Source organism: Caretta caretta, chromosome 1 (assembly GCF_965140235.1).
Source record: "Caretta caretta isolate rCarCar2 chromosome 1, rCarCar1.hap1, whole genome shotgun sequence".
Taxonomy (NCBI): Eukaryota; Metazoa; Chordata; order Testudines; family Cheloniidae; genus Caretta; species Caretta caretta.
The window spans coordinates 36206318-36218767 of record NC_134206.1 but is presented as its reverse complement, the minus strand read 5'-3'; the positions used below and the strand labels follow the sequence as shown (position 1 = coordinate 36218767).

Below are 12450 nucleotides of genomic sequence, written 5' to 3'. Positions count from 1 at the left end.
GGCGGGGGGGAGAAAAAATGTTCTTTTTCTTGGCTGGGTCCCGACAGGGGGCGGGGGATGAAAATGAAGCTGTGCACAGGGCCTGACTAACTCTAAATCCACCATTGGTTGGATAACCGTATGTCAGACACTAGGTGTCAGTAAAAAAACCAAAACCAGACATTAGCAGCTATGCCTTTGGGGACCCGATGACAGTGTAACTTGCACAGATTGTACTCTGGTGTACTGTTGTTTCACTGATCTGAGTGAAATTGCTTTTGATTTAGGGACTGATCCAATGCCCAGTGCAGTCATTGGGATCCCTGCCACTGGATTTAATCAGCATTGGATCAGCTCCTTTCACCACTAGGAAAGAAGAATCTGGTCTCATGGGCAGGCCAGTAGTTTGCTTTCATTGCATTGGTGCCTGCTGGGCTTTCAATGGAGTTTTATTGACAGAGAGGGTAATTTTATCTTCTATTGTTTGAAGAACATCCAATTTAGGATTTTCAATAAAAATTGTTTAGGGTTCCAATCTACAGGGCAGGAGCCAGAGTTTCAATTCTAACAGTTTTGACCAACTACTGTAACAGATTGCTCCCACCATCTTTTTTACCCCCAGCATCTCATATGTATTTATTAACCAGACAACAATCCTGGCACTGAAACACTCCACTAGCATAGCAGAAATGAAAGCTCTAATGAGCAGTAATAATAATAATTAATAACGATAATAATTAATAATATTTTGGCACTTTTATGGTGCCTTCCATCCAAGGATCTCAAAGCCCTTCACAAATATGCAAGTAATACGAACCATATGTATCTCATATGGTCCTGAGTTTCACAGCAGAAATCAACCACAATGTAGTCATTCTTTATGCTGTTTCAGATGGCATCCCTAATGATCAGAAAACAACTCAAGCTCTGTCAATATTATAAGAACGTTTGTTGTTTTATTCTTTTTGGTGGGTACAAAAACCACAGTTTTTTACACAGAACAAGATTATAAATAATATTTGTAACATGAGTGACCCGTAGTCTCTTTTGATTCTACACTGCAGACTGATGATGTACTCTAAACAATTTTTTTGTTTTTCTTGTAGTTAGACAGATGCAAATCTGTGGAACACGGAATGATGTAACAGAATGAAGGTAACAGCGAACAAGAGGACGACCAACAACTTTTATAAAAAAAAGTCTCTGAATTTTGTTACAGTGATGGCATTTTATATCAATTATTGCAATGAATTGTTCCCTAAGATGGTTAGAAAAAAGAATTGTGTTGTCCTCTACCGAATTTACATCAGTTAAAAAGCAAGCATGTTTCAATATTCCTCTTTTTTCAAAGAAAATGTAAATAATTTCTTTATTTTTTCACAGGATTTACATATTTATTATTTTCTTATCACAGTTTAGTGATTCGTTTCCACAGCTGGATATTCTTCCATTGTATATATTGATGTTTTGGAGACACAGGTTAGCATGTTCATTGACTTCTATAGCTATTTTCCCCACTTTGTCAAGATAAAGACCAAAATGTTGTCCTTTCTGAGCATGTTCTTCACAGTTTGATGCGCTAATTGGCAAGTCTTATTAGTTTTAAGTCCACTCAAGTGAAATTTGTTGCTGTTAATATACCCAGCCCAGCCCACCTCCCCCCAACAAAACTAAATTATGAATTTTCCTGATATAAAATCTGAGTTTGGGTTTCCGAGCTGAGCTCATGCACACTTTGTTGCTGATGATATCTGGCGCATTTGGACGTACTTTCCAATTCTCAGCCCAAGTATTAGTTCATCAATGACACTCCCATGTCGTTACAGTCTGTGCTGTGTTCCCATCAGTCACCAACACAGTTTAAATAAGGCACTCAATTTTTTTTTTGGTTTTTATGGTAGATCCGATGCAATTACAGCCAATCCTGAACTTTGTCTAATTGCAGTTCCAGTGTGCACGGCCTTCGGGCAGTCGGGAGTTAATACACGACCGTTTTCTCCTACACTCCCTGTGATGGATAATCTGGCTTTGTTTCTTATGGCTTCAGAAAAGGTCAGCTAGGATGCAGGAAAAAGGAAAAGAGAAGAAAGTGTTACAATATTTCTGTTCCTCAATAAGCTGGAACACAACAAACACCAAAATATCAAGTTTTAGACATCTGCATTTTTTTTCATGTTTTCTATATATATTTATATATATAAAGTGCATTTAACTACACTGGGGAAAGAAAATAAAAATAAAAATCAGACGAGAGATTCTGCTGTTAAAATTTTGTGAAAGGCAAATTCTATGGACAAAGTATAAAATCCCAGTTTGCTCAACTGATTAGTATAAGGGCTACCTTAATCTAAAGTGCTTCACACTACACTGATATTCTGCAGCAATCCGAGAAATAATACTCTTTATAGCCAGGGCCTGGCAGGCACTTTTTCACATGACTAAAATTATTTATGTGCATATGTGTTTGCAGGATTAGGCCCTACACTCTGATTAGCAATAAACAACTAAAAATTATAAATAAAAATTGCTTATAAATTACTTTATAAACCTGGAAACTCTAATTTTGAAAATTTAATCCATGTTCAAACCTAAAGAAATGTGTGGCTTCTATTTGTAAAAAAAAATATTTACTATTTTCAAATCACAGAGAGCTCTCCATAAATCTCATTTGCTAAACACTTGGCTATAAGCAGAGCTGATCAGGAATTTTCCATTGACTTTGTTTGACTGAAATTGCTATTTCCAGAAAAGCAACATTTTCTACTGGAAAATTTCAATTTTGCCAACATTTTTAAAAAATGTCCTCCGGGAAAGTCAGAACAAAATATTGTGTGTGGGATCAGGTTGACCCAAACTGAAACATTTTGGTTTGTTGAAATTAATCAGGTCAGTGTGACATTAATTTGTTCCCAGCTGAGCTGCCTGGGTGCCTCATAGGAATTGTAGGTGGATGCCTCATGCCCCTGTTCTCTTCTATTGGTTAGGAGCCCTGGCTGAATTACACTTCCCATGATATACAATGGTCTCCCCTTGAGTTGAACCAGCCTGGTGCACCATGAGATTCCCATAACCTTGGTGCATAATTGCAGATGTAGTCAACCCAGAGAGGAGAACGAAGGCAGGAGCGGGCTGGTCTTAGGGAAAATGGCACCCTAGGTGAACTTGTATTTTGTCCCCCCATTACTCCTGGCCCCCATGGGCTCCCCACCCCCCATTCGCCCCAAGCCCTGCACTGTGACCCCTTCACTCCTAATCCCTGTACCCCCCTCCTGTGCTCACATAAAGGGAAACTGACCTGGATGCACGGAGCAGCTGGCATTGCTGCTCGCCCCTCCCCTTGAACCGTTGTTTCTCCACGCAGCCCTAAGAGGGTACAAGGGGGGAGCAAGGACTGGCATTAAGGCTCCCTGCATCCAAGTCACTTTCCCGACCTGGGCCGTGTAAGGGGCAGGCAGCAGCTCCTGAAACTCGCCTCACAGCCCAGCCCAGGTAGGGAAAGTTACAGGGCTGCACAGAGTACTTGGTGTTGCACCTCACTCCTCCCCTCACAGCCCACTATGGGGGTGTGGAGGAATGTTGGGTTGGGAGCAGTATCTGGGTGTCACTGCTTCCCCCCGCCCGCCGCGTTTCTCCACTCGGAGGAAGCAGGGAGCAATCTGGGCGCTCCCCCGCCACTGCTCCCCTGCCAGCCGGGAGCAGTTTCTGACACTACGCTGGCAGCGCACCCCTCTGTGCTGCTGCACGGCACCCCTGGGCAGTCACCCGGGTGGGCAGGAGGCTCCCAAACTACAACAGTTCTAAACAAATTTTGAAATATTAGAATTGTTCAAGAGATGGAAATTCTAATTTTTGACCAGCTCTATCTATAACACAGACGAGTGACCCATGAAGTGTGGGGACAAAGATAAAATCAGAGACATACTGGAAAATTAGAGGACTAGAAGGGGGATACTCACATTGGAAAAATGGCTAAAACAGATTTTTACAAAAAGGAAATGAACTGTGGTATTTTCCTGCATTTTATTTGCTATTATTGCTGTTATGAGCTTTGTCCCACCTAGCCCAGCTTCTCCTTCTGCCTGAGCCAGCAGTGAAGTCCTGAGCCTGTGTTTGTGACGTTATTATATATATATATATATATATATATATATATATATATATATGAGAGGGAGAGAGAGAAAGATTGTCAAAGAACAATCTCCAGTTGTACAACACGACAGTGCCACCATAATGAGCATAGAATTAAAAGCACCATCCCCAATCAATTACCCTAACAAACCTAGGTAATGTAACACCCTGGTAGACTACCTAACTCAGGAACAGACCTCAGCAAACAGAAGAGCTTTAGATCATTCCCTAAAGACCAAAAATCTGGGCTGGGGTGAAGCCATTTTTAGGACAGTCAGTTACAGTGTCCAAGACCTGCCTCTGAAAGAACAGTGGCTCCAGTCCCACAGCATTCAGATCCAGGGATAGTTAACAAAAACACCTTGGTCTATGACAGCTGTAGTATATACAGAGAGAAATGGTCTCTTAGGTACCCCAATGGTACCCCAAATCATACATAGCTTTATGATAGGGTGACCACATAGCAACTGTGAAAAAACTGGACGGGGTGGGGGGTAATAGGTGCCTATACAAGAAAAAGTCCCCCAAAACAGGACTGTCCCTTTAAAAATGGGACATCTGGTCACCCTACTTTATGTAGTATCAACAACTTGAATTGCACCAAGAAGCAAATAGGAAGCTTGCAGCTTGCAGAGCACTAGTATAAAGTAAGGTGGTATAATTTATCTCATTAACTATAAATTAATGGGCTGTATATTCTGCACTAGTGGAAGCTTCTAGGTGGTCCCAAGTAGAGTACATTACAGTAGTCCACTCTGGAAGTGACAAAGACATGGAGAAATGGGGAGGTCCAGTCTAAAATCAAACATTCTCTAGGCCAATTGCAAGAAAAAAAAAACACTTTTTTTTCTTCATCATTTTCCACTGATGATATCTGGAATTTTTGGAGCTGGTGAGATCCAAAATAAGCCCTAGATTTCAAATCTCTTTGACAAACAGAGTACATATCTCTCAAAAGAGTGAGCTGGCATAATTCTTGACAAGTCTTCCAGAAACATCTCCCTATCCACCAGAACCACCTCCATCTTGTTTGGATTGAACTTCAGCCAGTTTTCCAATCCAGGACCCTACCATGGTCATGCAGCAGGGAAGCAGAGAGACTGAACAATCCAGGGATAAAGAAAAAAGACATAAGGGCCACCTTCATATTTTACATGTATCAATGATTTTGTGGCCCAAACCATCTCACTGTTTTTTCTAGCCCTTCACATACACTTTGAACAGGAAGGATGACAAAATAGAACCTAGTGGATTCCTAGGCCAGAGAACCCTTGGGGATGATGAGCAATTTCCCAGATGGAATGGAACAAAGCTTCTGAAAAAAAGTGTCCTTTCCCATCCCAAAGATGGATTAACAACGCCTCATGGGAAACAGCTGGAATAGCTAATAAAATCAGTATGGTAGGTGACATTTGTTCATCACCATGAGGAGACCATTGAGCAAGGAAACTAGTGCAGTTTCTGAATCATATCATAGTTAAACACACGGGTAGAGTGAAGGGCTAATCCTATCTTGATTATGCTGTCACAAATTCAACGTCATGGCTTGACGGCAGAATCAATTAGGAGGAGAAGTTGGGCTGTGAGGGAAAAAGTCCCGATAATTATTGTAGAAAAAGTAGTAAGAAAAAAATATAAAAACCATGAAGAGTAAGTAAGAAGACGGCAGTTAAATCCAGAGACTGTGTGTCTGAAAGTCTCTCTTTAAGGTGTTGACCCTACAAGGTGTTGTGTCTCCTGTGAGATGCTGAGTGCCCTACTCCCATTGACTTAAATGGAAGTCGACAACATTCAGCATCTTGGAGCATCGGACCTTTAATATGGGGTGGATATTTTATTCCATTCAGGTTCTTACACAGCCCTGACTACTAGTAGTATCTGGGCAATATGGTTATTTCCTTTCCAAAAATATTAAAGGCAAATTGCGCACCCCATTTTCTAATTTGGACATGAAACTGAAAATGTAAAGTGCAAAAACAATGCAATAAAGATGCTGCTAAACGTTGCCTGTGCCTGCTGTAGCATTTGGCCACTTGCATAATAAGTGATTAGATTAACCAAAAGTATGGGGTTGGGCAGAGAGAGAGAGAGAAAGCAAGAGAGGCACTTGAATCAGGATCCAGATCTTCAGGACATTCACAGGTTGACAGCCCACTAAGGAAGAGAGGATGGGAAGGAAGAGTTGAAAATTTTATTTCTTCCCTCCTACCCCCACCCCCTCAATTTCTATTTGGCGAGCAACAACTTGGAGCTTGAGATACATCCCTTCTACCTGCACCCTGACAAGCACGCTGATGTCATTAACCCTTGACACGAGGGAGCTATTTGTATGGTCATACTCACAGCATCCAGGAGTTAGTACAAAATGCAGATAAGTACATAAGATGCCAATAAACACCAAAGCATATAAAAATGTAAATTCTAAGGGGCTGGATCTTCACATGACTTTATGCCCATATAGGGAAGTTAGGCCTAGAAAGAGTTACTCCACCCCCATTAGTCCCTTACAAGGGCAACCGGGTTTCGTTGGCTCCAGGTGCGGAGGGGTAAGGGACTTTGTGTGCCTGATCTCTTGTATAGCTCGAGGCGGGGAAGGTGGAACATTGACTCCACCCTACCCCCTGTGTACCCACCAGTGCAGGTAGCTGGTGTCTCCAGGGTGGCAGTTGGGTGCTGGTATAGGCCAGTAGAAAATTAATGCCCATGGGAGCCGCCGGGGAGGAGCAAGGGAATTGTGGGTCCCTAAACCACAGTTCCCTCCTTGTGCTGCCCCTGCAGAGGCACAGCAACACATCGCCTCTTACCAATGGCTGTGTCCCAGAGACACAATCTAGCCCTACATATTCAGACTCCCTGGCTCACAGTTAAGGTGGTGTAAGATCTCCCCCCCCCCAACCCGTTTTAATTCAGATATTTTAGAACAGTCACAATTTAGATATTTTAGATTGATTTAAAAACAGAAATGCCCTGGGTTTTCATGCAGGCATTTACCTCATATAACTTCCATGGACGGTTTGTTTTTTAATATATTGGCAGACCATAGTCCTAACATGATCTAATTACGTTTGGTTAAATGAGCACAGATGAGGCTCTGAAATGAATAGTGAACATGTGTATCACTGCTCTTTCTGGGAGAGAATCTGAGCAGGGGAAATGTGTGAAATCATAGTCATAGGCTGTAGGCTGCTAACACTTAACAGACATTCTCATTAGGAATGTGTAATTGGGGGATGGAATAATAATATTTTACCAAAGAGTTCATTGATCTCAACTAGCCTCAATGGTCTTCTAGGTATAAACATATTCTGTTTGAGAAATGTTTAAAATAAATATTAACTTGATAAAAATTCTTAGGCAGGTATTATATTAAATATCCTGAGCAGAATAAGCTAGTTGAAAAATATTGAAACTATGAGGGTGTTTTTCAGAGGGTTGAAAAAGTTTTTCATTTTGGGGGGAGTTAACATAGTTTAAGCAGCTAAACATTATTGAAATCATTATCAAAAAGGTTAGCAAAATTAATTTATGGGAACCCAGGTTTTCAGTAAATGAGAAAATAAATGCTAATGTTTCAATACCACTTTCAATAAAAAAATGATAAAAATGTTGTAAAAAATTTCTAAAAAATCTAAATACTTGGAAAAAATGGTGACCTATTCATTTTTGAAAAAAGAACATTTTCAACTATGAAGAAATGTCTTTCAAAAAAAATTTGATGAGTTCTCATTCTGGTTTTGTTTGTTTAGGGGGAAAAAAGGGAAAACAAGGATTTAAATAAATTCTATCAAAGGAGTAGTCATAATGCCTGTTACATTATCCTGCCATATTGCACATGCTAAGTGACTGTGGGCCAGGTCAGTATTTGGGTGGGAACTGGGATTTTTTAAGACTACATTTTGGGTGCATCCTGCTTTGTGAGTTTGATCAGGAATATGTGATTACTCCCGCATGGTGTACTGTTGTGTTAAGTAACAACAATACACTTAATGGTGTGTAACTTCACCTATAACTCCCTGAAATGAATGTTCATTATTCCCATTTTAAAAAGAACTAACAAGTGCATATTTTATTATTAATTATTAATTATTATTATTATCATACAGTCTTTGCTTACCTATTTGACATGCATGCCCTTGTTCCCTGCAATAGCTTGAGAACATGCTCAGTGTTGGGCAAACCACTCAGGAACTGCAGGGGTTAAAAAGCTTTTCATCTGCATTTTGTCTAATTACATTCACAACATGATTTTTTTAAAACCTTTGGTTCTGGGAGTTGGCATGGAGCCTTGTACAGTGTTTGATGTTGGCATCTGGAAATCCTAACTCCTGGTGTCATAGGGTTAATGAACATTACCCTAAACAGTTGGGGTCACCTTGGCATCAACTACTTAGCTATCAGATCTAACAGCAGCTGTTAATGTTGGGCACAGTGGTTTTGCCACATTGAAGTAACCTGGACAGTCAAGTCTAGGCTAGATTGTTATCAACATTCAGATTTGTGTTAAGGGATTGATCTCTCTTCTGTGTTTATGGATTAATGTGCATGACTCACATTCTCACTAATGAGAGTTAGGTGCATAAATCACTTTTGTGTCATTGGGAAACTAGGCCCCTGTTATGATTAAAATATAGCCAGGAAATATCTGCGTGTATATCGACTAATAAATAGGAATACTAAGAAATCTACAGACAAATGTTATGCTTGGAAAAGCTTCCCAATCAATGTATGCCAAGCCCCCTCCCTCACCTTCTTGAAAACACCCCTGAGAACCCACCTATTCCTTGAAGCGTTCCAGCTATAATGACCATACACCATTCTGTGTTCATTCTGTGTTTGTTCTGTATTGTATTGTTCTGTATTGTACCGGCTGTGCCTTTAGACTGTAAGCTCCTCGGGACAGGGAACTGTTATTTGTTTGGTACACTTCACCTATTGTACAGCGCCGTGCGCTCCAGCGCTATATAAATAATAAATAAAAATAATAATAATTTTATCTACAATTCTTTCCTTTGAAATCTTTCTAGGTGGCAAAATAAAATTTCAGTTCCAAATCTGCTTCTCACACCCCTTTACTTAAGTTCCATACCCATCTCGGTTCTATGATTCCAGAAGAATCTAGCTTAGAACATTTTGTCAAAATTGGAATAATCTGGTTTGCTAATGGAATGGGACTGAGAATTCTAGACTGCAACAACTAGGAGGCAGCAATCCTACCTGCATATTAATTTATAAAGCATTTAGTATACCTTGGACACTATATAATAATAATAATAATATTAATATTAATAATATACAAGTTCCATTTGTTATTATATGCCATTTTAAAAGGATTTAGTGCTGATCTCAGGAGTAGTTAGATAGCCAGGTTCACACTGCAGAGACCAGCTCTTTCACTATATTAGTAAACCACCCATGCACACCTACTTCGTCGTGCTACATCATAATAGGCTAAATACCATTAACATTTCAGTCACTGAAATCACTACATTTACATCTAAAAGGTATTGCTCCTCAGCAGGATAAAGGGATAGTCGGTCTTAGTCTGCTGAAAACTGATGTGAATCTCTAAACTCCATTAACAATATTGGCATTATTTATAGTTATTGCAGTAGGACAAGGGTTGGCCCAAGGAAGGATTTACTAAACAAATGCCATGCTGAAATAGCATCCAATTCTATTCATCAAGGGAGAGGAGTGGAGGGTAGGGAAAAAAGATTCATCACATTTAGAATCATATCACAATGCTTGCTCTCCCTAAAGCTTTGACTAAGGCTTACTGACCTAACCCAAAACTTGATTATAATCCCTATAAAAAGCTACAAACGGGCTAATAAATAGTAATTCAATACTAATAAAAGCCCTTAGAAAAACAGGCCAGCCAAATAACCCAAACAAGCTGCGGCTCCCTCTACAGAAGGACTCTATTTTTGCTTTAGTATCTAAAATGTCAAATAGCTGTAATCTCCCAACTGATACAGTAAGACCAAACTGTTTTTTTTTAAAAAGAGAAGATGTTCTTTACATATTAAAAAAGCCTTTGCAATGCAGATGTCTATTCGCAACATAGAGTAGTATACTGTACATCTGCAGCCAAAAAAACGGAACCACTTTGCACTGAAGTTTTCCAAAATATAAAGCTCTGTTGAGAAGCAAGCATTACCACCACCGGACAGACAGGTCACGACACTGCATTACAAGATGCATCACCCACTCACTGTAGTGGGCCCTAAGTCCTACCCCTAAATTTTAACACTTTCGGTTCCATATACGTTGTAACCTTCTCTATATGTTGCTAAATTCTGGGTATTCTGCGAGGAAGTTGGATTAAAAGTCTGTGCACTCTTTGCCACCTTCATTCGCTTCGCCTCTGCCCTGGACTTGTAACAGAACTCTATCAAAGCCACCAGCATGGCCAAGCCCAAGCCTCCAACCAGAATGTAGAAGACTCCAGCAACGTTGCTGAGACTCAAGGCACTCGTCTTGTCCTGAGGAAACAGAACCGGTAGAGTTAACCACTGACGTCAGACAGCGGGAGCTCAAAAGCTACACATCATACACTGAAAACATACATAAAAGAGGTTTAACTGAAATTAACTGACAGTCATTTACACACTTCTTCACAAAAATCGGCCTATCTGAATTTATAAAATATATATTAAGTGCCATTATTTCCTGGCAAACATGGAAATCATTACTTTAGGATGTAGTCAGTCACTCGCTAACAGCTGTGAAATGGTATTACCGTTATTTATAACTTTAAACAATGATCTATCTACCTCTATTTAATGAAAATGTTAACAGTGATATGAAACTAGATTTATTTGATGGTCATTTAAAAACTCTCTAATCCAAAAATCCATTTACATCAGATGGGACTCTGCATAATTTTATTAACACATAGTGTTTGCTTTTGATATGCATCAATATGAAGACTCAGCCAGCCTGGCTTTCAGCTAATTAAATACATAGTCTCTAAGGTGCCACAAGTACTCCTTTTCTTTATACTTAAAGTATGTGACACTTAAGCTGTCTCTCTTAATTAAAGCACAAACACATTTTCATTAACATAAAATATATCCCATACTACCTTAGCCACTGCTGTTTATTTACTTTTACTTTATTTTATATCTTTTTGGTATCGTGGTAATGGACTATTAGGCTTTGTTATATAAAAAAATTATATTAATAGAATTATTTAAAGATCAATTAATTTATGACTAGAAGTTAGTTCTAAGTATTGTAATAATTTAGAAAACAATACTTATCCCTTTTAGTGACGTATTCTTAAGTAGGTGTTATTTTATACATGTTCCCCTTAGGGGGTTTAACATAGCAAATATCTATTGTACGTTTCAGTCTGTTTTTGGCAATTTTAGGGTATTTTAGGGTTTGAAAATGATGTGCATAATTTTTCAGCACAAGTCTCTAGACTAGGGATTTTTTCAAAATTGGACTTTTACGTACTACATTGCTTACATTAAGATATTTATAAAATTCTGTTTTATAAGCTAAAGTGGTTAACCTCTTGTAACTGCGTGAAAGTTTAATTCATCATGAACACTAAACACTACTTGTAGAAATGTTTAATTTAAAGATGCACTATTTGATGTAGGATTAATGCCCCGACAAGTAGAAGATAACACTAATGTTGATGCACGGGAGACCTGGACATGAATCCAGGTTGTGACTGGCTGCTGGCATATGCTTGTACCCCAGCATCATTTCTCTTCCCTTAGCTAGTTTACTGTAGGCTCATGGTCTTGGATGCAATGGCCATTCTTCTCTGTTGTCAGGTCAGTTGTTGTCATGATGCTTGTGGTCAAGAAGAAGGAAGATTTTATTGAGGGGAAATGGTGGCCTAAAGTAAGTGCTAGGTGAAAGCCTCCTCAGCTGTCACACACAGGGATAATGATAGTTACGTTTCTGCCTTAGTAGAGGCTGCATTGCTCTTGGTTGGTTTAAATCCCCTCCTCAGATTTCACTTGCCATGTAGTAAGAAACAAGGGGGCAAACTCATTTTCACTTTAATTTTTCCCTCTGACCTTTGGGGTCACTCTTGGTGCTACAAAGCAGCAACCAGTCAATGTCTCTCATATTCCTGTTTAGGCTCTGCGCAAAGGTTGGGAGGTAGAAAGAGGAGCCAGGAGAAAACTGCTGAGATACCCATAGTTAGGGTGACCATATGTCCCGTTCTGGCCTGGACAGTCCCTTTTTTAAGCCCTGTCCCAGCTGGCCTAACTTTTTTGGCAAAACTGGGCATTTGTCCCATTTATTCTTGCCAACTGATCATCAGTTGCCATGAGCAAATTGAAGAAATGCCCAGTTTTGCCAAAAAAGTGGGGT

General features: G+C 39.7%; 1 protein-coding gene across 10 annotated transcripts in view; it reads right to left on the bottom strand.

Annotated features, from left to right (window-relative positions):
- Positions 1-915: 915 nt before the first annotated feature.
- The window catches only part of GRIA4 (glutamate ionotropic receptor AMPA type subunit 4), a 283762-nt gene continuing 272227 nt past the window's right edge, over positions 916-12450 (bottom strand). For 4 of the 10 annotated variants that reach the window (XM_048844287.2, XM_048844297.2, XM_048844257.2 and 1 more), the window contains 2 exons: positions 10458-10592; positions 916-2036 (listed from right to left, as the gene is read on the bottom strand). In XM_048844287.2, the coding sequence (XP_048700244.1) occupies positions 1872-2036; positions 10458-10592 (300 nt within the window). In that variant the 3' untranslated portion in view covers positions 916-1871. Of the gene's footprint in view, positions 2037-8881; positions 9065-10344; positions 10593-12450 lie in introns of those variants that run through there. The other 6 variants (XM_075127061.1, XM_048844275.2, XM_048844266.2 and 3 more) reach the window with 5 other exon arrangements.